Source organism: Perca fluviatilis, chromosome 14 (genome assembly GCF_010015445.1).
Source record: "Perca fluviatilis chromosome 14, GENO_Pfluv_1.0, whole genome shotgun sequence".
Classification (NCBI taxonomy): Eukaryota; Metazoa; Chordata; class Actinopteri; order Perciformes; family Percidae; genus Perca; species Perca fluviatilis.
Window position 1 is genome coordinate 15,203,309 of NC_053125.1, and position 24,043 is coordinate 15,227,351.

Below are 24,043 nucleotides of genomic sequence, written 5' to 3' on the forward strand. Positions count from 1 at the left end.
AATCTATTTTAAGAGATAAGATATACAAAAAAATCCCTATACCAGACTCTCTCTAAATTGGTATTAGATATTTCAAATTTCTTTGAAGGTAATATTTTTTTAAAACCATACCGAGTTCCATTCACACATTGCTCTGTACCTAACTGAACGTTGAATTGATTTGGTTTTCACTTCAGGTAAAATAAAACTACCTCCTACTGCATGCCTCGTTGGATAATGATGTATCAGTACTAAACGATAGTTTTTTTATATAAAGTAAAAGGTGTTTTGTTTGTTATAATTTTATTTCATGGGAATAGCTCTTTACTGGTTTCTTACCTTTTGCATGTCTCTCATGCTGGTGTAATATTTAAATTTCCTTCCTAAGGATCAATAAAGTCTTATATGGTATATCATCTTGCATCCTGCACACGTGGGGTGGAAACACCTTTCCTCACTCAACTGCTTTACTATATCTGATAAAATTGAACATAAAGTGACACTGACAATTTACGATTATATTATTCTTTAATGCATCACTCAGTAAATTGTTAGTGCCCACATCACTTTCTGCTAAACAACAACCTGTTATTTTAAACAACCACCAGTGAAACCATTAGCAGAAATATGAAAGTATGATCAATATCTTCCTTTAGAGGGAAACAGTTGAGTGTGGAATGTGTCACTGGAAACCTTTTCATTTGTATCCCCTTATGTTTGTTTCTTTCTATATTTCTTGCACGACAACAATCCTTGCACAGTAAAACGGAGGTCTCTAATTTTCTCCACTTAAACAGCAAAATAACCATTTCAAATGATGTCAATCAGTACATGAAGTACAGGGAATGCCACATCCAGTGAATCAAACATAATTCAGTAGTCAGAACATTTTTTGTTGATACAAACTAAATATCAAACAATTTGATAGCAAGTACCCTTGATTAGGTCATGGTTGCTCGTAAGCACAGTCCAAGTGCCTGTAGATTTCACAATTTAATGATAAATTTAATGTAAAAAAAAAAAAACATTCTGAGGAGCTTTTCAGGTCTTACAAAGGCTTTGCTAAAGTAGTAAAGTATTAAAAATGTTATAATTATTTTATCTCTGAGACCAACAATGCAATTACATAAAACTTGTGCATTCAGTAATTAAAAACTATAAATCGCTTTGATATCACAGGCCCACGGCCACCTCATACAAGGCAATGTCATACAAAATAATAAAAAGGCGTCACATTACAAGGCTTTGATCCAGCTGCAGTGCTAGCTTCCTTTCACTGTAACTTGCGAAGAAGCTATCTTTAGTCAAGTCATGAGAAATAACCTGGTCTTATCTCTTCGTCCTAGAGTTTAAAGGTCAAGCCTGAGTCACAAACTCCCAAAGGCCTATTAGTTACCACATTTTAAAGTAAGTAACAACAACAAAAAGCCTTCTTTATAACCGGGATTGTAGTTTTTGAGAATAAAAGCAGGAAACTGCCATCAGTCTCTCCTGTGGGACTCTTCACTTGTTATTCTATAGTCCTTCCGTGGCGTACAGAAAAAGCAATGAGTCTGTGGTAAACGGAGCTGAGGAGGATGATGGCCCCTACCACTATACCACAGATGAGGCTGAAAGCCCAGCGGGGTCCCAGGATGGTATAGGCCTGGGAGACAAAGATTGGGCCCAATGTCCGCGCCCCACTCCCGGAGGCTGTCAACCAGCCCATGTACACACCCTGCAGAAAGTAACAGTCAACATCCACACTTTGGGTTCTCAAAAGATTCATGATTTTAATATAGTCATTTTATTAAGTTACAAAGTAAAACAACATTTTGAGGAATGTGTCGGCACATTTAAAGCGGTTTAAAGCACTCTAATCATTTCAAATGTTTCAGTTAAAGCAACACTTCCATTACCCTACAGTCGTCTTACCTGAGGTTTGGGTCCGAGGATTTTGGAATACAGCGTGTAGGACATCACGTTGCAGGCTGGGTATCCCACCCCGATGAGGATGTCGGACGAGATGTACTGGGCCAGATGGATGGCAGGAGTATACTGGCACCAGGTCTGTTCATACGGACAGCCTGTTGGCTCCAATGAGTTGTTGGAGGCAATTGTGGCTTTAGACGTCCAACTGACCAAAGAGTTGTTTTTGAGGTCTGTAGTTAAAAAAAACAAAAGCAGAACCTGAACAATGTATTTTTGCAGCCCCAAGAATTAGCACCACTGCACACCAATATACTAATGCCCCCACACTAGGACATTTCAAATGTTGTTAAGCCAAGAGGCCAAAAGAGTATTATTTAAATTTAAAACAAAGCAGACAGAGCCAAAATCATTCAATCTGCAGCAATAAATTACTCAACAGAGGAAAAAGAATCAATCTGTGCCATTAAAGCAGTGCATACCTGCCCACTGGATTTTAGGGTAATGATTTCCCCATGGAAGCAGAATAAAGAAGCCACAGAATATAATAGCCAAGCCTGCTAGCAGCACAGGGCGATCCCCAAACCTAGGAAGGAAGGAAATAATGAATTTGGTTAATCAAGAAGAATGTTTGATGCTTTTGATGATTTTTATCTAATCCATACATGCATGAGGGAGGGTACCTTTGAGAGGCCACTTTTACAACTAGAAACACCAATATGGATTCAAATCCAATAGAGCAGATGATGATGCCATTGTATAACACAGCTTCTTTCCTTGTCCAAGCAAACATGTCCATAGACAAAGGGGTGGCAATTCTGAAAAATTACAAAAATATACAGTCAGAGTTTGAAAACCTTATACAACAGAGTATAAAGAGGCAGGGGTAAAGTAGCAATATGTGTCTTTGTTATATTCTAATTTGACTGAAATGAAACACATACGTCTCAAAGACAGCAAAGATGAACATGACGATGAAGAAAAGGACGTTGGAAATCAGGACTGCTACCTGATCAATGGTCTCCTCAGTTTCTTCACTAATGTCATCTCTTTCTACAGGAAAGGGAAGGCGATAATAAAAGGCAAGAACCATAAACAAAGACCAATATCCAGCAATTACAAATATTGTAAAATTGACTTTCTTATCTTGACTCTAGAATTGTTAAGAGGTATTAATAGCATAGGCCTGGACTAGGGCTGCCTTATGTCATGATCTCTTTCCTGGTAATGTCACAAACTGTCCACTACCCTTATTATCACTTCTGTAGGTCACTTAACTAGGCCTCTGCTGACAAACTCTTCTTTGTTTGTACCCTTTATCACAACATTAATTAAGATTTGGTTAAAAAAAAAAAAAAGGAAGTAGGACAAGAAATACCTTCCGATGTGTAGTTAATGGCTCGAATTTGTCTTCCGTGGTCATCAACACGGTGCTCTCTGTCGACAAGAATCCCAACAGACATCTTAGCCAATCAGTAAAATAGCATTAAGAAACATAATACTGTACACAAACTGAAGCATATCAAAATGGAGTAAATAGTATGAGGATCTTCATTTGATGTGCCCAAATTCCAAAATCTACAGAAAAACAAGGAGACTATATATTGATGAATCCAGTGATAAAATGGATTCACTGAACGCAATGGTTCTGACACACGTCGTTAAAAACGAGAAAGAATGGGAGGTATGACAGGTCTGACATAGATTTTTCGGGCTATGTAGGATGCAAACATAAACATATATACGATATAATCATAGACAACTTGAATTTCCAAGAGAGGCCAAAAAAAAGAAAAATAATAATATGAAAACATAAGCGAGCCGACGGCGCAGTGTGGGTAACCTGACAATAGTGTACACCGTCATATTACACACGACATTGTCGGCTCGCTTATGTTTTCATATCATTATTTTGTCTCTAGAGCTTCTTTTTTTGTGAATGCTCTGTCCCACTCTGTTTATTACAACTCTGAATTTTCACAATTTGTTCCATCTCCTTCAACAATATACAAGCAGGGAAGGCCTCACCTCAGCACCAAAACAACCAGCAGGATGTTGATGAGACCAAAAGCTGTAGCCAGTAAAGCAGGAGCAGTGTACATGTTGAGCTGCAGGTCTATGACCTTTACCGCGACACCATGCTCACCAATGAATGATAGGCATGCCTGCAGAGCTAACATAAACAAAGATATGCAAATGTTAAAACAAACAAGCCAACAACTTTTTACTTGTTGTTTTTCCCCATCATACACTACGCTGGTATTATACGCTCTCTATTCTGGCCTGGTTTACATAATATGAAAAAAATACTGCCATCTTTACCTGGTCCTAGGATGAAACCCAGAGCCTGACAGGCACTCATGTTTGCCATGGCACTGGTCCTCTCCTTCAGAGATGTAGCTCCAGCCACATACGACCTCACCACAGCAACATTACCTGCCATAAAATGACCAACGCTTATGTTAGGATTTAGCTGTGACATGGATCCATTGTTATATTGTAAAACCAAGATCTTATGTACAGTTCATGAGCAAATCAAATGCCATGGCATTAAATGAGAAGAAAAGTTATTCACAGGCAGGTATGTGGACATTTCAAAAATAAATAATGAGAAACATATTTAGGCCTTGACAAATCACCTGCTCCAAAGCCCACAAAGGCTCTAGACATGAGAATGTGGAACTTGTTATTGGTTCTGGGCAGGTATGCGTAGGCGTAGTAGATATTGGCTGACATGTTGATGACGATAGAACACACCAGTGGCTCCCTGCGTGGCCGGTAGTTGGACCAAAGGCCAAAAATGGGCGATGCCAACATCTGACCGAGACTGTAGGCTGCCACCACCCATCCCAAGAAGCTGGCATTGGCGCTATCATCAATCTATCAGGAACATAATCAAAAACCAAACATGTGAAATCATGAGCATGTTTTACTGCAGTTGACGTTGATGACATTGCTACAATGCAAATATACAAGAATTTTAGAGTCCCATTATTGATGCAAGCGGTCACATTCGACACATAACTAGAATTTGACCTTATATTTAGATTTGCGTTCTACTCAGTGACTAGAGCACAGGTCAAGTGCTAGCCTGGCATCGCCAGACTAATTCACAAATGCATATTAGTATTTGCCAGAGCTTTATTTGTATTAATGACATCAGCAGATCAGTCAACAGTCATTACAAAGAAAATGGTAAGCTATACAGTGCATACCTTTTGCAAATAGGGCCACAGTGATGTGATGACAATAGTGAAGCCTAAAGGGCACATAAATCACAGATAATTCACCCGCTGTCAAAGAGCCTAAACATTGTGTTATGAATCATATCATATTAAACACAAGCCAGGCAAACACGCAGATCATAGTCACAGTGACGGTACTTATTGCATATAAGCTACTAAACTTCTGGGGTATTTTGTAAAGCTGGTTAAAACAAAAAATGTTGTTCTGCATGCATCTCTGACTAGATGGATGTATCATTGTTAATACTTAGAACTTCAATAAAAAAAGATGGACAATGTTCCCATTGGAGGATTTTGTCTTTTGGTCCCTTTCTACAGAGATGTCTATGTATTTTTAAGTTACAGCACTATTGGCACTGATTCAGTCTCTCCATTAAAAGACAGGGCAGTTACAAGACAGTTTCCCTTAATCATTATTCACCACCTTTGCATGGAAGAGACCATTTTTCCATATGTACACAACTTGTTGAACCCTTAGTGAAGTGTGTCTGCAATGACCTTTCACATTAAACAAGTTCAAAAGGTCCAAAATCCCTGTCACTCTCGGGCATCCTCACCTACACTGCTGAGAAACATAGTGAAGTACATGACCCGGATGGACCTCCACCGAGACTTGTAATCTTCATCCCGAGAGTCATCACTGTACACAAGATGACAAGACAAGACAGGGGATTTGAGATTATTGATATTAGGCTCGTAAGCATAACAGGCCAAAAAAACAACAAAACAATTGCCCCAAGTGGTTTACGTAATAACGTTACATGGCTCGCATATAACGTTAGTACACATGGTTAGTATAGCAATACTAGTGCTTCTACTAGCCTGTTTGGTAAACAAAGGTAACAGTGGCTAATGTGTCAAGTCAATGGCCCTTGAACTCTATTCACCTGCATGCATCATCCCTGAGCAATGGAGTGGTATCGTCAGAGTCAGCTAATTGAGACATGTATGCCAAAACCCGCAACCCCACGAAATGATGACGGTGCCCTGGACTTTGGAGATGCAAAACAGCGATGCTAAGTCGCCATGTAGCCGAGGTTACGTGAACTGCACTGCTAACGTACAACCAGGCGTACAGCCAAAGATAATTGTCTCGCTACAACTCTTCCGAAAAGCTCCGGAAAACTAGCTATAGTATCAGCCGATGTTAACAACTCAAACTAAAATTGTGCATTCGTAGCCTAACTAATACCACACATAATGTGAAGTGAAGTTGTTTCTAACCGCCGGTGAAGTGAATAAACGAAAGTACGCCACACACAAGCTTACAAAACTGGAGTTGATAGACAGCTAGCTAGCTAGTTAAGTGTAAACATCCGGGAACCCAAGGAAAAGCAATCGATTCTGGATTCTAGATTCAGAGGAGAGGAAGAGCAGCGTCTGAAAAGAGAGATACTTGTAAATAATAAATAATGGCATATGTTATGTTATGTTATTTGCAGTGTACAATACATGTATTGCACTAGATATCATAATGCTAATTCCCATCTGGGCATAGGCTATACGTGCACATCTAAAAAAAAATATTTCCACACTAATGTACACCTGTAGGACAGACCAGTGTGTAGGCTATAAAGTCTACATTCAGAGAGGCATTATTAGACCTGAATGTCATTACAATTTTAATATTAGTTTTAAAAGGGCTAAAACTAACTGTTTTGTTCATGTACATTAAAACGTTTAAGCAGATGTTGGCAAGCAGTGTTTTATATAACAGCTAGATCCCCTCGTTAAATATGCCTAAATATATATATAAAAAAAAAAAATATGCCTCGTTAAATATGCCTAAAAGTATGTTAAAGCGAGACGTTTCTCCCGCCCTGTCATCTCGCCATCAAATTAACAAGTGTAAGAATGTGACTTAAAAATAAATATTATTTCTCTAGAAACTTTCTTCTAGATTTCATAGGCGTACGGGTGGGTAGCTATATGTAGGCCTACTGAAAATAAAAGGGCTCATAGAAATTTACGTGTGTCCGCGCCCTCATCCCTCATCCCAGATCCCAACGCGCCTGCTCCAAAAGTGAAAGTAAAAGTAAATCTGTCGAGAACAAGGCGTTGGAGTGCGGGATTTTTTTCAAATCCACAAAGAAATTACTGAGCCGTAGCTGACTTCAAATCTATATATCTCAATTTGTATTCCCTTAATCTATAATGTCTGCCTTATAGGCTACCTTGAATTGCGTGAAGGAAATTTCGCTCTGAAGATCCAACATCAGAATGGGTAGGCCGAGGTTTCATTTACAGTTTATCAATCGCGAAAAAGCCTACTCGGCTTTTGTTCTGTTGTTGTTATTCAGTCTGTCAAATTTAAGTACGATTGTAAAGTGGGAGATGTTAAGAAACTAAAAGAGACGTGTTCGTTTGATTTCTGAGGAGGAAGGAGAGGCTGGGGTCGAATTGAAAGTTAAGCAAAAGGTTTAATGAACAACACGATGAAAACGACATGACAAAACAAATGTTACACTGCAGCTGACAGCGGACTGAATCCATGCTTCTCCTTGTGGAGTCACATAAAAACAGCCCTGATACATTCTCAGGATCACACTCCCTAAACCTGGGTGGTTCCTCAAATGAAATCTTCCCCTATTGGTCAGATGTCTCTCAAAAGAAAAGGTGTACGTTCCCAATCAATCCAAACTATAGGAATACACATTCTTTGTTCTAATCACGTCTGGCCTAGCAGGGAGTGGCTCCCCAAAAGCAGAAACAATAATGTGTGGAGACAAGGAGCTTTCTCCTGTATGCTAAATGACTGATATGACCTGATGATTCTTTAGAAGCTAGAGGGGGTGTGAGCCAGACAAATACTAATTAGTGTAGTTACTTGATTAGATTTAGCTGCAGGCTACATTAAACATTGTTTTCAAAAACGTAAGCATGGTTTTAACTTTTTTAACTTCAACAGAGACCATAGAGGTGGAGCCCAGTGTACTTCTGGTTACTGTTTTGCATATAGCCTTCTGTCATAATTTGTATACCATATTTTACAGGTGCGCTGATGATGCATGTGTGCCTTGTGGCTGCTCTTGGTGCATCTTTGTGTACTGCTGCCCCTGGTAAGTCCCTGTTGTCTAAATCTTCACATCCGTTTTCATTCATGTGATTTTCCCCTTGTATTTCACTATGCATTACCCTTCATTATTACCATTTTGTGTATTTGCTCAGTGCTTATGCAGATTTATTCACTTTTTGTTACTTTTTGTGCGAAACCTGTCAATAAACTGTAATAAGCTGTAATATAGCTCTAAAATAAAAGTAATACATACTGTAGATGGGAAGGTAGAACAGACAGTATAGCTCAGTCCGTAGGCAACTGGGTTAGGAACTGGAGGGTCGCTGGTTCAAGTGTCCATACAGAACAAAGTATGGAGTGTGGTAGCTGGAGAGATGCCAGTTCAGCTCCTCCTCTTGAGCAAGGCACCAAACCCCCCATGTTTGTAATTCAGGCTTGTTTTTAATGTGTGTGCAACTGAACGAACAGAGTGAAAATTGTGAATTTCCCCTCGTGGGATAAATAAAGGCATTCCTCTTCTTAGGGAGTACTTAAGCACTAAATACCACTTATCTTAATTGTTACTAAAAACAGAGAGAATTACAAAAAGAGAAAGTTATCTTACATTTATGTTGCCTGTTTTACAGTTTCAGGTGGCATTCAGGTTTTTGTCACGCCCACTGTCTCAGTGCGGCGCGGCCACACAACCACATTACCATGCTGGCTCAATCCACCACAAAGTGCAGAGGGTTTAGAGGTACGTTGGTTCCGTCTTGATAAATTCGACTCCCCGATCATGTTTTACCGAGAAAAAAGTTTTCAGGATTCATCCCAGAAAGCTTCGTACGTGGGCCGAGTCTCATTTGGCTTAAAGAATGCAGCGTCTGGTGGGCTGACAGCAGGTGATTTGAGCCTGAAGCTAGAAAATGCCACAATTGAGGATGCAGGAGATTACACTTGTTACGTCAGCAGTGATCTGAGTGATCAGGGCTATGACCGTGCAAGTGTCAGTCTCACTGTGACAGGTGAGTCTCGTGAAAGTGGATGATTAAAAATAACTAAAAAAAAAAAAGGTCCCTTCACCTTTACATCAAATGTTTTTCATCATCGTCCTCCTCCTCCTTCCTAGAAATGGGAGCATCCCCTCTTCTGTCAGCAGAGTGGAAAGAAGATCACATGGTGAATCTGAGCTGTGAGTCTGAAGGCTGGTATCCAGAGCCTAGTCTGCGCTGGTCGGATCAGAAGCAGGTTCTTACCCCAAAAAGCCTGAAGTACAGCAAAGACTCTTCTGGTCTTCTGTCAGTCAACAGCTGGCTTCTTGCCTCCAGCTCCACTGAGGTTTCCTGCACAGTAGGAGTCTCTAATGAAGAGCCAAAGGAGGCAAGACTGCGTCTGGAAAACCATCCTCAAACTGGTAAACAGAGTAAAGGGAATTAGTTCCATGTGTGCAACTGTTGAATTGTTTTTTTCGTTTTTCACTCCTTCTTTTTTTCTTTAGAGTCCATCCAGTCATCCAGTTCATCAGTGGCTGGATGGGTGGCCTTTGTTGTACTCCTCATAGCCATGTTAGTGTTACTTGGAGGGCTGTGCTACAAAAAGAGAGGTACATGTTTCATTTGAGATAATGTTACATATGTTATATATATATGTTATATATATATATATATATATATATATATATATATGAAATCCTGAAAATGTTCTATGTTTCAGAGAAGAAAAAGAAATCAGGAAATCACCACACTAATGGTAAGGACCAGAGTCACATTAAACACATAATGTATTACTCCTACTCAACATTTAGGTGAACATTCATGATCCATGTGTATTACATGGGTACTCCAACTGTTTAGTATAAGATTTTATTATTCAGCACTTATGTAAATTTGTGAGGCATATATTTAAAAAAGCACCTAGTCGAGTCAAGCTCCAAAACAGTGGATCCGACATGTTTTCCAAAATGCAACATGATAGTGTCTCATTAGACCCTCCCAGCTCTGGGAAAGCCCCCTTTTCACAGACTGAGTACCTCACATGACAAATAAAATCATGTGTAAAATCAGTGGAGTGCCATAAAATAACCAAATGGGTTAACATTTCTTTGTATTTTCTTTCGCAGAGAATCATCCACTTTTACCAAAAGGTAAGAAGTATCTGTCGCAAAAGTCAAAGCGAAACACTGACACAAAAATTGCTTGCGGTAATGATGATTGTACCTACTGTTCTCTGTTACAGAAGTGCTATCAACAGCTAGCAAGTTTAATGGTAATCACTTAAGAATTTATTGTAAATAACAATTATAGGATTAAGTGTTTTTCTAAATTGACTTTTACTGAATTCATTCTAATGTTCAATTTTCAGTTAATGTTACACTTGACAAGGAGGGAAATCAGTATCTCAAAATCAAGAATGGTATACTGAGAGACGGTCGGTGTGATTTTCCTGATGGAGAAAAGGTTACCTGTCTCACAGCTATCAAAGGAACACCTGGCTTCTCTTCTGGACAACACTACTGGGAAGTTTCTGTGGGGAAAAACGATCCTAATGTAGGTCTCAAAATGTCCTGGTGGGTAGGAGTTACAAGTGCAAAGGTCATCCCTCAGGAGTTAGATTTTTCTCCAAATACATCTAAGGGTTTCTGGTTCTTGTCCTCTTCCCCTGACAGATCAGATAGCTTTCAGTTTAGCACAGAACCCAAGGTTTTACTGCCTGTCCGTTCCAGACCGCAGACGGTTGGTGTGTATTTGAATTATGACAGTGGAGAGCTTTCCTTTTATAATGTGGATGATAAGAGTCTCATTGGCAGTTTAAACGCTACTTTTACTGGTGAAGTTTTTCCATTTTTCAACCCTGGTAAAGGTGACAAAGCAGCTATGGAAATATTACAGAGGACAGAGAAGGGTTAGTCTAGCGTGGGGGACCCTGTAGATTTACCTCCACAAGAGACTTAATATCATCAATACCCACTGCTGTAAGCAAGCAATATGAAAACCTATAGGATCTGTTTTATGTTTTAGCACTGTAGTTGTATCATGTGTTGAATTGAGTGAGTTTTAGGGTTTTTCCTTTATGGTTTTTATTTAGTTCAGGGAAGTCGGTTGAGTGACTGAAATGGGTGACCACCCAACATTCGTAAACAAGTCATGTTAAAGCTGAAATGGTGCTTGTCATACTAGCGCAAACCCCATGCTGAATCTGCATGGGATTGATAACATACCAATTTTTATGATACTCCTAGTGCTTTTTTTAAGCTGTGAGAAGCTGTGACAATACTCAATTATGAGTATTATGAGTATGCTTGGTCATATATATGAGTAAATATACCATTAAATGAATAGTTTGACAATTTGAGAAAATGCACATATTTGCTTTCTTGCCGGAAATTACATGAGCAGATTGGTACTACATCTGAGAGCCGTATCAATCTTCTCATCTAACTCTGCAAAAAACACAAGTAGGGCATATTTCCCAAAACTACTGCATTAAGTGTCTTTTATTTACTTAGTTATATTGATAGCCTCGTGGTTAAGACGCATACATGGCTAGACGGATAATGTAGCTCTCCTGTCTTTGGCAAACTTTGTGTCAGTATGGATTTTCATTTATGTGCTACTATACATTTATACACTATGAGTAGAAATACACTAACATTTATTCTAATTTGACACTAATTACCGTAGAATGTGTATATCACAAGTTATCATTGCCTGCCTGTGCTGCCTTTGAAATAGCTAATATTGTGACTCTTTTTGGTGTTTAAGTAAATGTTTTTAACACTTTAATTTACATGTATTATTATTATAATTATTATTATTAATAATACACCACAAACAGAAATATTACAGGGGTGCTCATTTATGTTCCAAAGGGTGAGAAGACTACAAGCCAGACTAAAAAAAGATGCTTTGTGCGATCTTTAATCTGATTGGTCTTGCATAAAGAACTGTTGGTGGATTTAAGCTTATTTAGGACACAGCAGGTTCCTACCTGAGTAGGACTGTGAAATGACCAGTGGTGAAGTATTCAGATCCTTTACTTAAGTAAAAGTACTAATACCACACTGTAAAGATTCTCTAGTAGTAAGTAAAAGTATCATCAGGAAAATATCCTTAAAGTATTAAAAGTTTAAAAATGTTTGCTGTGACTATTATATCATGAGGTTATGCATTAATGTAAATATGCATTAATGTAAAATTACGATTTTACTGATGTAGTCGGTTGCAGTAGAGCTCATTTTAAATTATTAATTAATTCATATTTTTATTATTGATTAATCTGCTGATTATTGATTGCTAATGAAGGTTTGGTTTGTAAAAAATTGTGAGAAATGCCATCACAATTACCCAGAGCCCTTCACAATGTTTGTTTTGTCAAACCAACAGTCCAAACCTTAACACTATTATTAAAACATCACAATTATTAATTATTGAAATGTTTTTGCATTAAAAATGACTGAAGAAATTATCGCATACATTTAATGTCAATCAACTGTTAAATTATGGCAAAACATTTTATAAGGTTTTCATGTTTTTTATGGCAATTTTTTTTTAAAGTAACTTAAGCTGTCTAGAAGAAAATGAATGACCTACCTTTTTCACTGATCAAGTACTTGCTGTTAATGACATTTGTACTGTGCTAAAACTATTTTACCTTACTAACAAACTGTTAGTGTATCCTGATTTAAATTAAGTCTGTCTGCCTTTTGTCTTAACGTAGTGTCAACATTAAGCATTTTATTTTGATCAGCGAGCCCTTTTGTTCAGAGCCTTAGTCGGCTCCAGCAGAGATTCACACTTTACCTATACAAAGTTCTTTTGTTTTTCAGTAGTTTGAGCAGACGGTCTTGGGTCTGTGCAAATCTACTCAGACAGTCTTGTGAGTGAATGTCTTTTCAGCTTTTGTTTTTTCTGTTGCTTCCTCTAACCTTGTATAAAACTGGGAAGGATCTGTGAAGGTAGCACTAACAGAGTGGTGAGCCAGGGTGGCCAGGTAGCTACAAACAGACTTACAAAAGGGAACAATAACCCAACTCTGATGTGAGCAAATACAATATACTTGACATCAGGAATGAGGCAGCGCTACTAAGCTATGAGTTGATGGGCTGTATTCAAGTTTCAGTTCACCTTTGGTATATAGTTGTACAGAATGGCATTCATACTGTTTGTGAATGTCTTTCCAATGATTGATGTTAAAATGTCAATTTATTCAATAATGTGTGTACGCTTTGTGACTGGCAGCTTTTTGAATAAACTCAACCAATATGGGATCCTGTTTATTTGTTATTTCTATTTTCTTTGTATCACTTGGCATCCACAATGTAAAACTCACTTCACAATCCAGTTTAAGAAAACACAGCAAAATGTCATACACTTTAATAAGTACAGGTAGTATTTACAGTATATACACCATAACACACTGACATATTTGCCATCACTACTGTATATTTGCCATAGATTAGGAAGTATTTACATTGTGAATAAGACCATAAGTTGATTCTGAAATATTTCTTTAAAAATTCCGATACGCAATAAATTCAAGTACAGGCGTGCCTCGATACAGAATAGTCTGGACTATGACCATGGTAGAAGAGGTGTGCAAGAACCACTTCGCTGATGCATCATTGTCCGAACATTTTTTTTTAATACACTCGTCAGTTGGGGGCACAAGGTCAGTCAGTATGAAACACAAACTATACAAGTTCATATGTAGTCTATCTCTGGGGATTTAAAAAAAAAAAACGGGACTATTGGTTTCTTCTTCCAAAGCTTTACACATTCATGTTTGGTCATCAGCCTTCAGTGAAAGCAAACGCTACACCAAGGACCATTTGCTGTAAAAATGTCCTGGTGGTCTAAAGCACAAACCGCAACCTAGTGGATTGGTGTCACTCACTCCAGGGACATAACGTTGCAGGTCACCTTATCTCTCCTATATCACGTGCTGCTCTCCACTGTCAACTATTTAATAAAAGGATGACATAAAAAATAAATCTTTAAAAAAAACCATTCACTGTGTTTGAACTCATATTCACACTTTAACGTACATCTTGTCCAACCGGTTAAAAAGTACATCTCGAACAGACACTGGGTATCCCCAACACTAGGAGTACGAATGATCCTTAACTGGAGCAACCCATCTGTTTTCTTAGCTTAGTCAGTTTTATTACACTACTCACTTATGACTCCACCTTTTCTCTTCATTATGATTGCTGGTGGTTTATACATTATGGTATGTGTCCTCTGCCTCTGTCTGTGTTTGGCCCTAGCAGACGGAGGCAGCACTTTCCCTCCTCCCCTGCTTCTTCAGCAGCTGGATGCGGTTGTGGACGTAAAACTTGATAGCCCTCCAGTCTCGCTGGTTGCTCACCAGCAGAGGGCAGAGTTCGAGGCAGCGCTCACAGTCCGCTTTCGCAGGGACTCGCAGCTCCATGAGGTTTCTCTTTAGGTGAGTCTCCACTGCTACACGCTCAGCTTCTGACCACGGACGCTTCAGCACACCACGCTTCCCTGCGAGATAGAGGAGGAGAGGTAACACAGTGTAAATGAACGGAAATAGAATGCACAGGATTAAATTTAAAAAGGAAATGACTGAAGCTTGGGAAGTCGTAGACTGATACTGGCAGATGGTTACCTGATTTGGGAGGAATGCATCTTCTCTTATGCACATTGGCTATTGACGTGTTGCCTGGAGAGGAAATGGGTGCTCTCTTCTTCCGTGGCGGTCGCCCTGGTCCTTTCTTCTTCACAATCACCTCGGCTTTCTCCTTAACTTCTTCCTTTTTTTCCTCTGCCTCTGAATCTTCTGAGAAGGAGTCTGCTGAGTTGCCAGACATTACTGTAGGACAGAGATGAAATAGAGGGTAGTTAACTCAAATCAAAAGACTAAACCTACAGCTTAACATTTTAAAAGGTGCAATATGTAATACAGTATATTTACTGTATTAAATCCAAAAATGACCACGATATGTCATCAGATATTAACGTAACATGCTAAGCTGAAATGAACAATGTTAAAGCCAGTATTTTCTCTTTTTGAAATTTTCGTTCCGTGACGGAATGTCCGTTTGTGTTTTGGCCTGTGTGTCTGTATCAACTGCCCATTCTGACAGCCGGGACGAGTTGCCAGATGTTCTGTAAAAACGCAAACCCAGCGCGCTACAGCTGTAGCACAGCCATGGAAGCAGCAAACAAACAACGGGATCAATGGAGATAGACTGTACCCGACCTAAAAAGCCTCTGCATGTTTCTAACAGTTGCATGGCCAGAAACGTAACCAACCCCGGGTAAATATAGGAGATGTATTTGAAAGATGGAGACAGCTTAGATCCCCAAAACTCGCAGAGTTGGCTAATTTCCTCCTGAACAGGTAGGCTAAGCTTCAGGCTAATTTATCACAGCTACAGGGATGGGCATTTTCAGTCATTTCAACATTTGTGTACTCACATTGAATTATATAGAGTAACAAAACAATTGAGACACAGCCACTGAAGTGATCCCGACTGGTCACGCCATAACTGCTATGAGTTTGCACTGTTTTTAGTGGTTGTTTCTGTAATTTTGAGCTTTGCTTCTCCTCCCCCCTCTTGTGATTTGATGTTGTACCGTCACATGACTCAGCGGCGCAAGGCAAAGAAGCAAGCAAGTAACCAGGCCCAGCGGTGGCCAGCGGTGGCCAGCAGAACACACACACACACACACACACACAACACACACACACACACACACACACACACACACACACACACACACACACACACACACACACACACACACACACACACACACACACACACACACACACACACACACACACACACACACACACACACAGGCTATATTTTCAGGCCGAAAGTGAAACAACTGCAAGCTGTATAATTTGTAAAAAGGCTGTAATATACAATGAAATTACAAAAACACTTAAAAAAGGTCATGAAAATTCATTCAGATTTAGCAATTTGATGATGCATCCACCTTAATTATTAAAAAGTATCTGTATTGTATCAGTATTGGCAATACTGGCCCTGTATTTACTTGGTATCGGATAGATACCAAATATTGCAGTATCGCACACCACTAATGACTGTCAACATAGCCAGCATCTAACGTTAGCTACTCCACTGTGCTGTGGAGTAATGTCTGGCTAGGTAAGACTAGTGTCTAGAGACACTGATGCTGTGTTCTCAACCTGGCAACCTCCATGAACTTCGAGTCTGGAGAGACGACTCCGTAGTATTTTGAATTTGGACTGCAGTAACTATTTTGAACGCTAGCTGTCAGTACATATAGGACATTTAAGTAGAACAGCACATAATGCAGATAGTTCTGGTTTATTTCAAACAGGTTTTAAGATATCTGCTGCTGAGACTTATGTTGCAGTAAACACACTTAACAGAAAAACTCAAGAACAATGTCTCTTTCCAGAAACACATGGGGATAATCCACAAACCTTGCAGTGAACATTTTAGTATTTTCGTAAATAAAGCGGTTTTCAATTAGACCTGTAAATATTTAAACCACATTCTATTAAATGCTGTTGTGGTTTTTTCCACCTATTTAAAGTAATTTAAGAGGCCGACATTCCTCCCTAAGTCCATCAATAGCTCCGCTTTAAAAATAATGATCCATTAAAGTGAACAACACAGTATGTTGACACTTTGCATTATTCAAAACAGATGGCGGGAGTTCAACCTTAAAAAAAGGTTCTTAGAAGCAGAACCTGCACTGAATTCAACAGTGCATGCCTGAAATACCTGCTGATGGGCCCCAGTGGCTTCAACATTTTCCCCTGAAGACAAAAAAAAATGCATGACGTAACTCCTTACCATCCAACTCGAGACAGATGTGCTGGAGGCTCATCCCTCGGAAAAGCACGCCCTCCTTCTCTCCATAAAGAACAACACGACCCACACGACCCATCAGTGCTGGATCCCGTATGATAGTGGAGCAGTTCTGGGTCACATGGTACTCTCGTTCCAGGAACTCCTCCAGCCTTTTGGTGGCTCCACCCTGGACCTCACCCTCCTCTAAAAGTAGCAGTTGAGTAAGTATTGCTACCTGCCGGCGCACACGCGTCGCTGTCAATGCACCAGGGTTCTTGGCCCCGCTGGATCGTGCCAGGTTTCTCAGAAGGTCCGTGCCCCGGAGCGGTGTGGCAGGAGAGTGGTAGGGCCGGGAGAAGACATAGGGACTCTCTGGGTCCACGCCCACATTGGAGCTGGTGTGAAGGAGTAGATCCAGGCAGGACTCACAGTGTGGCGGGAGAATAAGTGGCTGGATGCGACCACGCTTGCCCAAAACACTAGCCCGCGGAAGGTTACAGAGGACCTGGCGCTCAAAGGGGGACAGGGGGGCTTCCATGCTAGAGGGGGGGCTGTTGCTGGAGCTGACCAGAGGGTTGATACGGTTGCGGTAGTCCTGGACAGTGAGCTTGGCCACCTCACATTCCCGGTGGCGGTTGTAGAGGATGAGAAGGGAGAGGCTGGAATGGCAGAGCAGACGCCAGGCCTCGGCAGAGTGAGGAGAACGGGTTAGAGAAAGGAAAGAGGAGTGTTGCTGGCGGCGGAGGTAGAGGACCAAACAGGAGAGGGAAGAGAGCAGCGGAGACATGTGATGTCTCTGTATGCTGGAAATGACAGAGAGAGGAAAAATGCCTTTAAAATAGCAGTTGAAACCACAAAGCACGACCTAAAACCCCAAACAGTAAATACCTCATTGGTGATAAGAGTACAAAAAGTGATGAATGAATGAACGAATGATTTTGAATCTGCTGCCGCTCGCAATTAGGCCATATCGCCCAGCCCTAGCGTTTACTGTTATCTGTGTAGTATTTCAAATTGTATTTTATGTAATTTCTAAACTCTATGTATTTCTAATGTATTTATTTTCTAGCCCTCCTTCCCTTTCCCTAAGTGGCTATGCCACTTGTCAGGTCGACACTGTAAATAACAACCTGTTCTTAATGACTTGCCTGTAAAAATAAAAAAGGTGAAATAAAAAAAATGAAAGTCAATGAAAAAGACAATTATCCAACCACACCTTACAATCTCTCCATTCTTCTCCTCTGGTGCGTATTCTTCTCCACTCAGCTCTAGATCTTCATCTGGATCTATGTCTGGCTCAGGAGTAGGAGGTGGAACCAGCTCTTCTTGACTTCTCGAGCTTTCCACCTCCACCTTTTGCTGCTCTTCATGCTTTTCTCTCTTCATCCTCCGACCCCTTCTGGGAGTAGATGGGGGAGGTGGTGACGGACTCTTAACTCGTGACACCATCGGGGGTGCGGGGCGTTTTGTGCTAGGCGGTGGTAAGCTAGGCCCCTTCTTGGTGGCTGCAGGCGCAGCAGAAGAAGGTGGCGAAAGCGAAAGGGAGAACGAGACGCCACCAGTGGTTGAGCGTGTAGCTGGCGATTCCCTCTCCCTGGAGAAGAGAGGGGGGGGAGCAGGGTTGGAGGCCGAGGCCTGAGGGACAGCAAAGGAATGGCTGTGAGTGGTGGAGGACGATGAGGGGTGAGGGTGTGAGGCGCTGCCGTTTGAAGAGCTGTGCGTTTGCAGGTGTGCCAGCTCCATGGCTGTTCTGACCTCTGGCTGGTTGGCGTGGTGCTTCTCAAGGTGGCGTGCCAAAGACCGATAGTGGCGGCCGCAGTAGGGGCAGTGCTGCCGCCGGCTCACTGTGGCACCACTGGAGCTGCCAATGTTTATGTTAATATTGTTGTTAATGTTGGTGGTTGGGGGTGCTAGGCCACTGCCTGGGGGCTGGGACTGGGATCTGGCAGGGGGGGGGGGAAACCCCCCGCCCCCCCAGTTGTTTTGGTCCTCTCTTTTTTTTTGACAGGGGGGGAAAAAAAAAAAAAAAAGCACCCCCGCCCCCGCCCGGGTCCGTCCCCCCCCCCCTTTTTTTTAAAAAAAAAAAAAAAAAAAATCTTTTTTTTTTGGTTGCTGCGGGCAGCTTGCGCTTCTTGCGTCGGCGAAGCATTCGGCCCCTTATCTCCTCAATTTCCTCTTCTTCATCGTCGTCGTCATCATCATCGTCGTCTTCCTCCTCTTCATCCTCCTCACGGTCTGAGTCACTGGGCTCAGAGTGGGTGAGTGGGGAGGATGAGGGTGATAATGACCAAGAGGGGGTAAGATAATCGGAAACAGAGAGAGACAGTGGATGGGGGCCGGCCTCTTCCTCCTGGTTAGACAGATTTCAAATGAAAACAAACCATGTTAGCTCAACATGTAGCTATATCAACAGGATCTCCAGTCACATTTATTTATCGCATTTAAAGTTGTGATCCAAATGTTTGTGTTACTGTCAACAGCAAAAAAACAACAACATGCGCTTCACAATACTGTGTGCCTTCCCTACCCTGTCTCTGGCTCTCAGCCCAAAGCCATTCATGTTTAAACGTAGTTTGAAAAAGAGACAAACTTGTCAGGGAATCCTCATTGTGAAATGTCTTGTAATGTGTGACCCCATGTCGCTGATCACTTGTGTAATGTGCAAACCACAACAACTTCAAGATACCCAATTATAAGACAGACATTAGTGTAGTGTATAGGGGCCATTAGGGACAATTTATGCCCGTAATTTTGGTGTGTGTGTGAGTATTTATGGCAACGGGATGGTGTCTATGAGATTAACTAAAAATAAATTAGTGTCCATGTTCATGGTAATGAACGAACATATCACCCATTGCAACCGTATGGTTCTTTGATGCATTTTTTGTTTCTGGAAAACAATTTCACCCTGTGGCACAGAGGAATAAGCTACACCAGCCTTTGTTTGCAGATCAATTCATTGTTGGTTTTGGTCTTTTCAAGGGATTTGTTGACAACCATAAAAATACAGAACATTACCAGTTAGTGGCTCACCATTGCATTCTCGCCCCAGTCCGTCAGGCTGTAGTCCACGGTGATCTCCTCCCCTTTGGCGATGTCTCGGATTGCTATGACAACCAACCGCACCTGTGTCCCACAGTGGACTTCTCGAATCCGGCAGTTGGGCGGCGGATGGAAGAGGACAGGTCCCCGAACACCACTCGCTCCCTCCTCCCCCATCTCTGGCACACTGGAAAATATAACGTGACATTAGCAATATCAATCCCCAACCTAAAACAGCATCTGAGCACAGTTACCATGGTGAGGGTCCTTCTTACCAAAGCTGAGTGGGATCAGGCAGGTAGTAGGGACTGCCAGGTGGAGGGAGGCGGTCCTCTGCACCCTCTGGGTACTGGCCATCACCTGGGACAGAGTGGACTGTTTAAATCTAGCACATCTTAATTGCTTTATCACAAACCACAGGTCTTATGTTTGAAAGATGGAAGATGGCTCTTCTTCCTACAATACATTGCTAATTACAACATGGTACACTTGTTTTCCATACACACCAAAGTGGGTAAAAACACAAACAGCAGGTTTTGTGTGTGTGTGTGTGTGTGTGTGTGTGTGTGTGTGTGTGTGTGTGTGTGTGTGTGTGTGTGTGTGTGTGTGTGTGTGTGTGTACCAGGGCTGTAGCTGTGCTCTGACATACTCTCCTCCTCCTCATCTTCTGTTACATACGCTCGGTCACACACCTTGACAGGTGTCCCCTTCCTTTTTCTCCCACAGACTCTCCTGTAAAAACAATATCAGGGCTTCATTTAGCACAATGATAGGTTCAGCCAAAGCAGCGCAAAAGATTTTCCTCGTGTGAATATTCGATCAGAGGGCAGCCGAAATGAGCAGAGCATGCCATACCGTGGCAAAGCAGTTCTTGAATCTGTTCAAGTAACATTTTCTTAGGTGGGTGACTCATCCACAACAACAATAAAGCTATGAACTACTTAACTAGCAATGGTGGCAGCAGTGGTGTTGACAGTGTAATTGTTGCTACTTAATGTAAATGTAATTTCAATGACTACAAGCAATCAAAACAAAGACATTTGGAAATTTAGATGTCCGTGCATCTTACATATATTGCAGGTTTGAGTATAGAGTATAGTAGAAGAAAAGCAGACCCTGAAAAAAAAATTATATATTTTGTAGGATTGTAGTCAGGTGTATGATCAACCAATTATAGTATATAAGTAGTTATATTGCATCAGCAAGGTCTCTCCCAGACAAATATTTCAAAGCAGACTGGTGTTTCAAGATGTGATGCTCAAGCTCTTTTGAAAAGCAAAAAGAAACAGTTAACGTTGAGGATCGTAGACGCAGTGGTCAGCCAAGGAAACTTGAAAAACACACCAAGCTTATTTCCCTTCAAAATCAGAAGATGTCCAGCAGTGCCATCAGCTCAGAACTGAACTTGAAATATTTGGCTGTAGCAAAAGGAAAGTTGTTCGCCGAAGGGCTGTAGAGCGGTACAATAATGAGTGTCTGCAGGCAACAGTGAAGCATGGTGGAGGGTCCTTGCAAGTTTGGGGCTGCATTTCTGCAAATGGAGTTGGAGATTTGGTCAGGATTAATGGTGTCCTCAATGCTGAGAAATACAGGCAGATACTTATCCATTATGCAATACCATCAGGGAGGCGTATGATTGGCCCCAAATTGATTCTGCAGTAGTACAACGACCCCAAACATACAGCCAAGGGCATTAAGAACTATCTTCAGCGTAAAGAAGAACAAGAAGTCCTGGAAGTGATGGCATGGCCCCCACAGAGCCCTGATCTCAGCATCATCGAGTCTGTCTGGGATAACATGAAGAGACAGAAGGATTTGAGGAAGCCTACATCCATAGAAGATCTGTGGTTAGTTCTCCAAGATGTTTGGAATAACCTACCTGCCGAGTTCCTTCAAAAACTTTGTGCAAGTGTACCTAGAAGAATTGATGCTGTCTTGAAGGCAAAGGATGGTCACACCAAATATTGATTTGATTTAGATTTTTCTTCTGTTTCATTCACTGCATTTTGTTAATTGAAGAAAATAAACTATTAACACTTCCATTTTTGAAAGCACTTAGTTTACAGCATTTTTTCATACCTGCCTAAAACATTTGCACAGTACTGTATATATATATATATATATATATATATATATATATATATATATATATATACATACACACACACACACACACACACACACATATATATATAAAAGACAAAAGGAGACATATCAACTAGGCTTCATTTAAGCTTTTAATTTTGCCTGAGTGCTAATCAACTTCATTATTGATCAGTTTGATTTAATTTCGTTTTACCATTTTTTCCATCATTTAGCCAAGAAGATGTCACAAAATAGTGTGTGTGAAATATACCCATCATAACTTCCAAGACCTAAAAGAGACATTTTTAAATTGCTTGTATTGCCCAATCAACAGTCCAGAACCCAAAGATATGCCATTTACAATTATGTAAAACAGAGAAAAGCTGAAAATCCTCATATTTGATAATTTTTTTTTTCAAAATTGTTGATAATATCTGTCAACCAACTTATTGATGAATTATGTCTGCAGTAATTAGATATGGGTTTGTGTTCAGGTGAATACTGCACACAGCCTGACCACCATTCTTGGCTTTACTCGCCATAATTAAGAATATTTTTTAGTACATGATGTGGTATGATGTGGTGCTTGCTTGTTTCTAGCAGGTTTACTTGGCAATCCAGGTGTAAATCAGTCCCTGGTTTGATGTGGTGATCAATGACCATGAGTAAGAAACACATCTACTGTAAACAGCTAGCTAGTGTGACAGCTGATTTTAGCCATCTTAGTTATCATAAAAAATGTTATCTAAATATTGGAAATGGCCCCACCCCTCTATCCAATCACGTCAGACTGTAAATGCATTAACAGAGAACTGATTAGCACAACAAGGCGTCCCTAATTCATTGAGCCTGGTGACTGTCAACAGTTTTTTGTTTTTTTTAATGGGTTTTAGTCATGGTCAGCAACTTTGTTACTCAAAGCAAAACTGGCCACGATGAGCAGTCAAGCAGTGTTAAGAGCATAATAACACTGACGTTACGGTGGTTTGTTGGATATTATGTTCCGGGATCTGCAGTCTAAAAAACCTGACACGACAGGGGTTATCGACAAGAGAGCAGGTCACTGGCCAGCTAGATACAATGCCGATGATTCCTGCTGGGTGCATGCTTAACATTACATTATGCTAAACCAAAGCTAGCCTGTTAGCTCCCAGCAGCTAACGTTGAGACTTGTGTCCCGACAAAACATCAAAAATAAAAGGCTGGCGATTAAATACAAGCTCAGGCGGGTAGGGGAAGACACAACCTCACAGTACACAACAGCTGCAACCAAAAATCTAAGAAAAAAATAACTTCCCCTGCTGCGTTTTCTCCATTATAACGCTGAAATCATGCACGCGAATAAAGGCTTCTAACGTTAACTAAACAAATGTGCACGCTCGCAGCGCGTGCGTCTCAGGCTCTTGCATTTTGCTCACAAAACCCCGGTGAAAACAACCCCGCGCGGGGACAAACCGGAGGCCGGCTGTGCTCACTCACCCCCGTGGCGGCGGCGGTTTGCTCCCATCCCCGTCGCTGTCGAGGGTCGGTGGCTCCCGGTAGTCAAAAGGCGACCGTACATTCTCCGCCATTAGGACTTCCTTCCCTACCTCTCGCGCTCCGGTAGATTGCACAACGCGCATGTGCACAACATCCTTGGGGTTCTAATGGTAAAATGGGGTGCACCCTCCTCTGAAGAAAATAGACCTACAACCTCAAGATTCAAATTTAGCGGATGCACTGATTGATACAGTATTGTATCTATTCAATATGGTGTGTTATCTTTCATGCATTCACGTGGAAGTGCAGTCAAATCAATACTTTGCTGTTTCAGATTGGTCTGTAAGCACATTGACCCTGATGTTCTGTTTGGGGGGGGGGGTCCTCTTTCACAGCTGAACACTGCTTTACCAGCTTGATAGTTAATAACTTTTCTTGATTTCATGAGAATTGCTTATAAACATGATTTTAATCTGACATGTTTCAGAAGTG

At 41.0% G+C, this 24,043-nt stretch overlaps 3 protein-coding genes across 4 annotated transcripts; 1 reads left to right on the plus strand and 2 right to left on the minus strand.

The window, feature by feature from the left end:
* Positions 1-488: 488 nt before the first annotated feature.
* Positions 489-6,459, minus strand: mfsd8 (major facilitator superfamily domain containing 8). 2 transcript variants are annotated; one of them, XM_039822127.1, is made up of 12 exons: positions 6,035-6,459; positions 5,690-5,772; positions 5,103-5,146; positions 4,527-4,767; positions 4,210-4,323; positions 3,916-4,060; positions 3,266-3,324; positions 2,832-2,940; positions 2,571-2,705; positions 2,370-2,473; positions 1,894-2,120; positions 489-1,696 (listed from the first exon to the last, which is right to left on the minus strand). In XM_039822127.1, exons 1-12 carry the CDS (start codon positions 6,076-6,078, stop codon positions 1,490-1,492), a joined length of 1,512 nt encoding a protein of 503 aa, XP_039678061.1. In that variant the 5' UTR covers positions 6,079-6,459; the 3' UTR covers positions 489-1,489. The 2 variants fall into 2 exon arrangements, with proteins under 2 accessions (XP_039678061.1, XP_039678060.1); XM_039822126.1 differs by having other exon boundaries at positions 6,020-6,459.
* A 670-nt stretch (positions 6,460-7,129) lies between these two features.
* On the plus strand, positions 7,130-13,393 carry LOC120572735 (butyrophilin subfamily 1 member A1-like). Its single transcript, XM_039822129.1, has 9 exons — positions 7,130-7,356; positions 8,126-8,191; positions 8,775-9,152; positions 9,257-9,541; positions 9,626-9,730; positions 9,841-9,876; positions 10,247-10,270; positions 10,363-10,392; positions 10,489-13,393. Exons 1-9 carry the CDS (start codon positions 7,353-7,355, stop codon positions 11,031-11,033), a joined length of 1,473 nt encoding a protein of 490 aa, XP_039678063.1. The 5' UTR covers positions 7,130-7,352; the 3' UTR covers positions 11,034-13,393.
* LOC120572502 lies at positions 13,387-23,643 on the minus strand. The gene is made up of 9 exons (XM_039821840.1): positions 23,552-23,643; positions 20,610-20,719; positions 20,263-20,347; positions 19,979-20,174; positions 19,066-19,295; positions 18,162-18,938; positions 16,949-17,748; positions 14,758-14,961; positions 13,387-14,633 (listed from the first exon to the last, which is right to left on the minus strand). The coding sequence occupies exons 1-9, from the start codon at positions 23,641-23,643 to the stop codon at positions 14,389-14,391; spliced, it is 2,739 nt and encodes a 912-aa protein (XP_039677774.1). The 3' UTR covers positions 13,387-14,388.
* Positions 23,644-24,043: the final 400 nt, after the last annotated feature.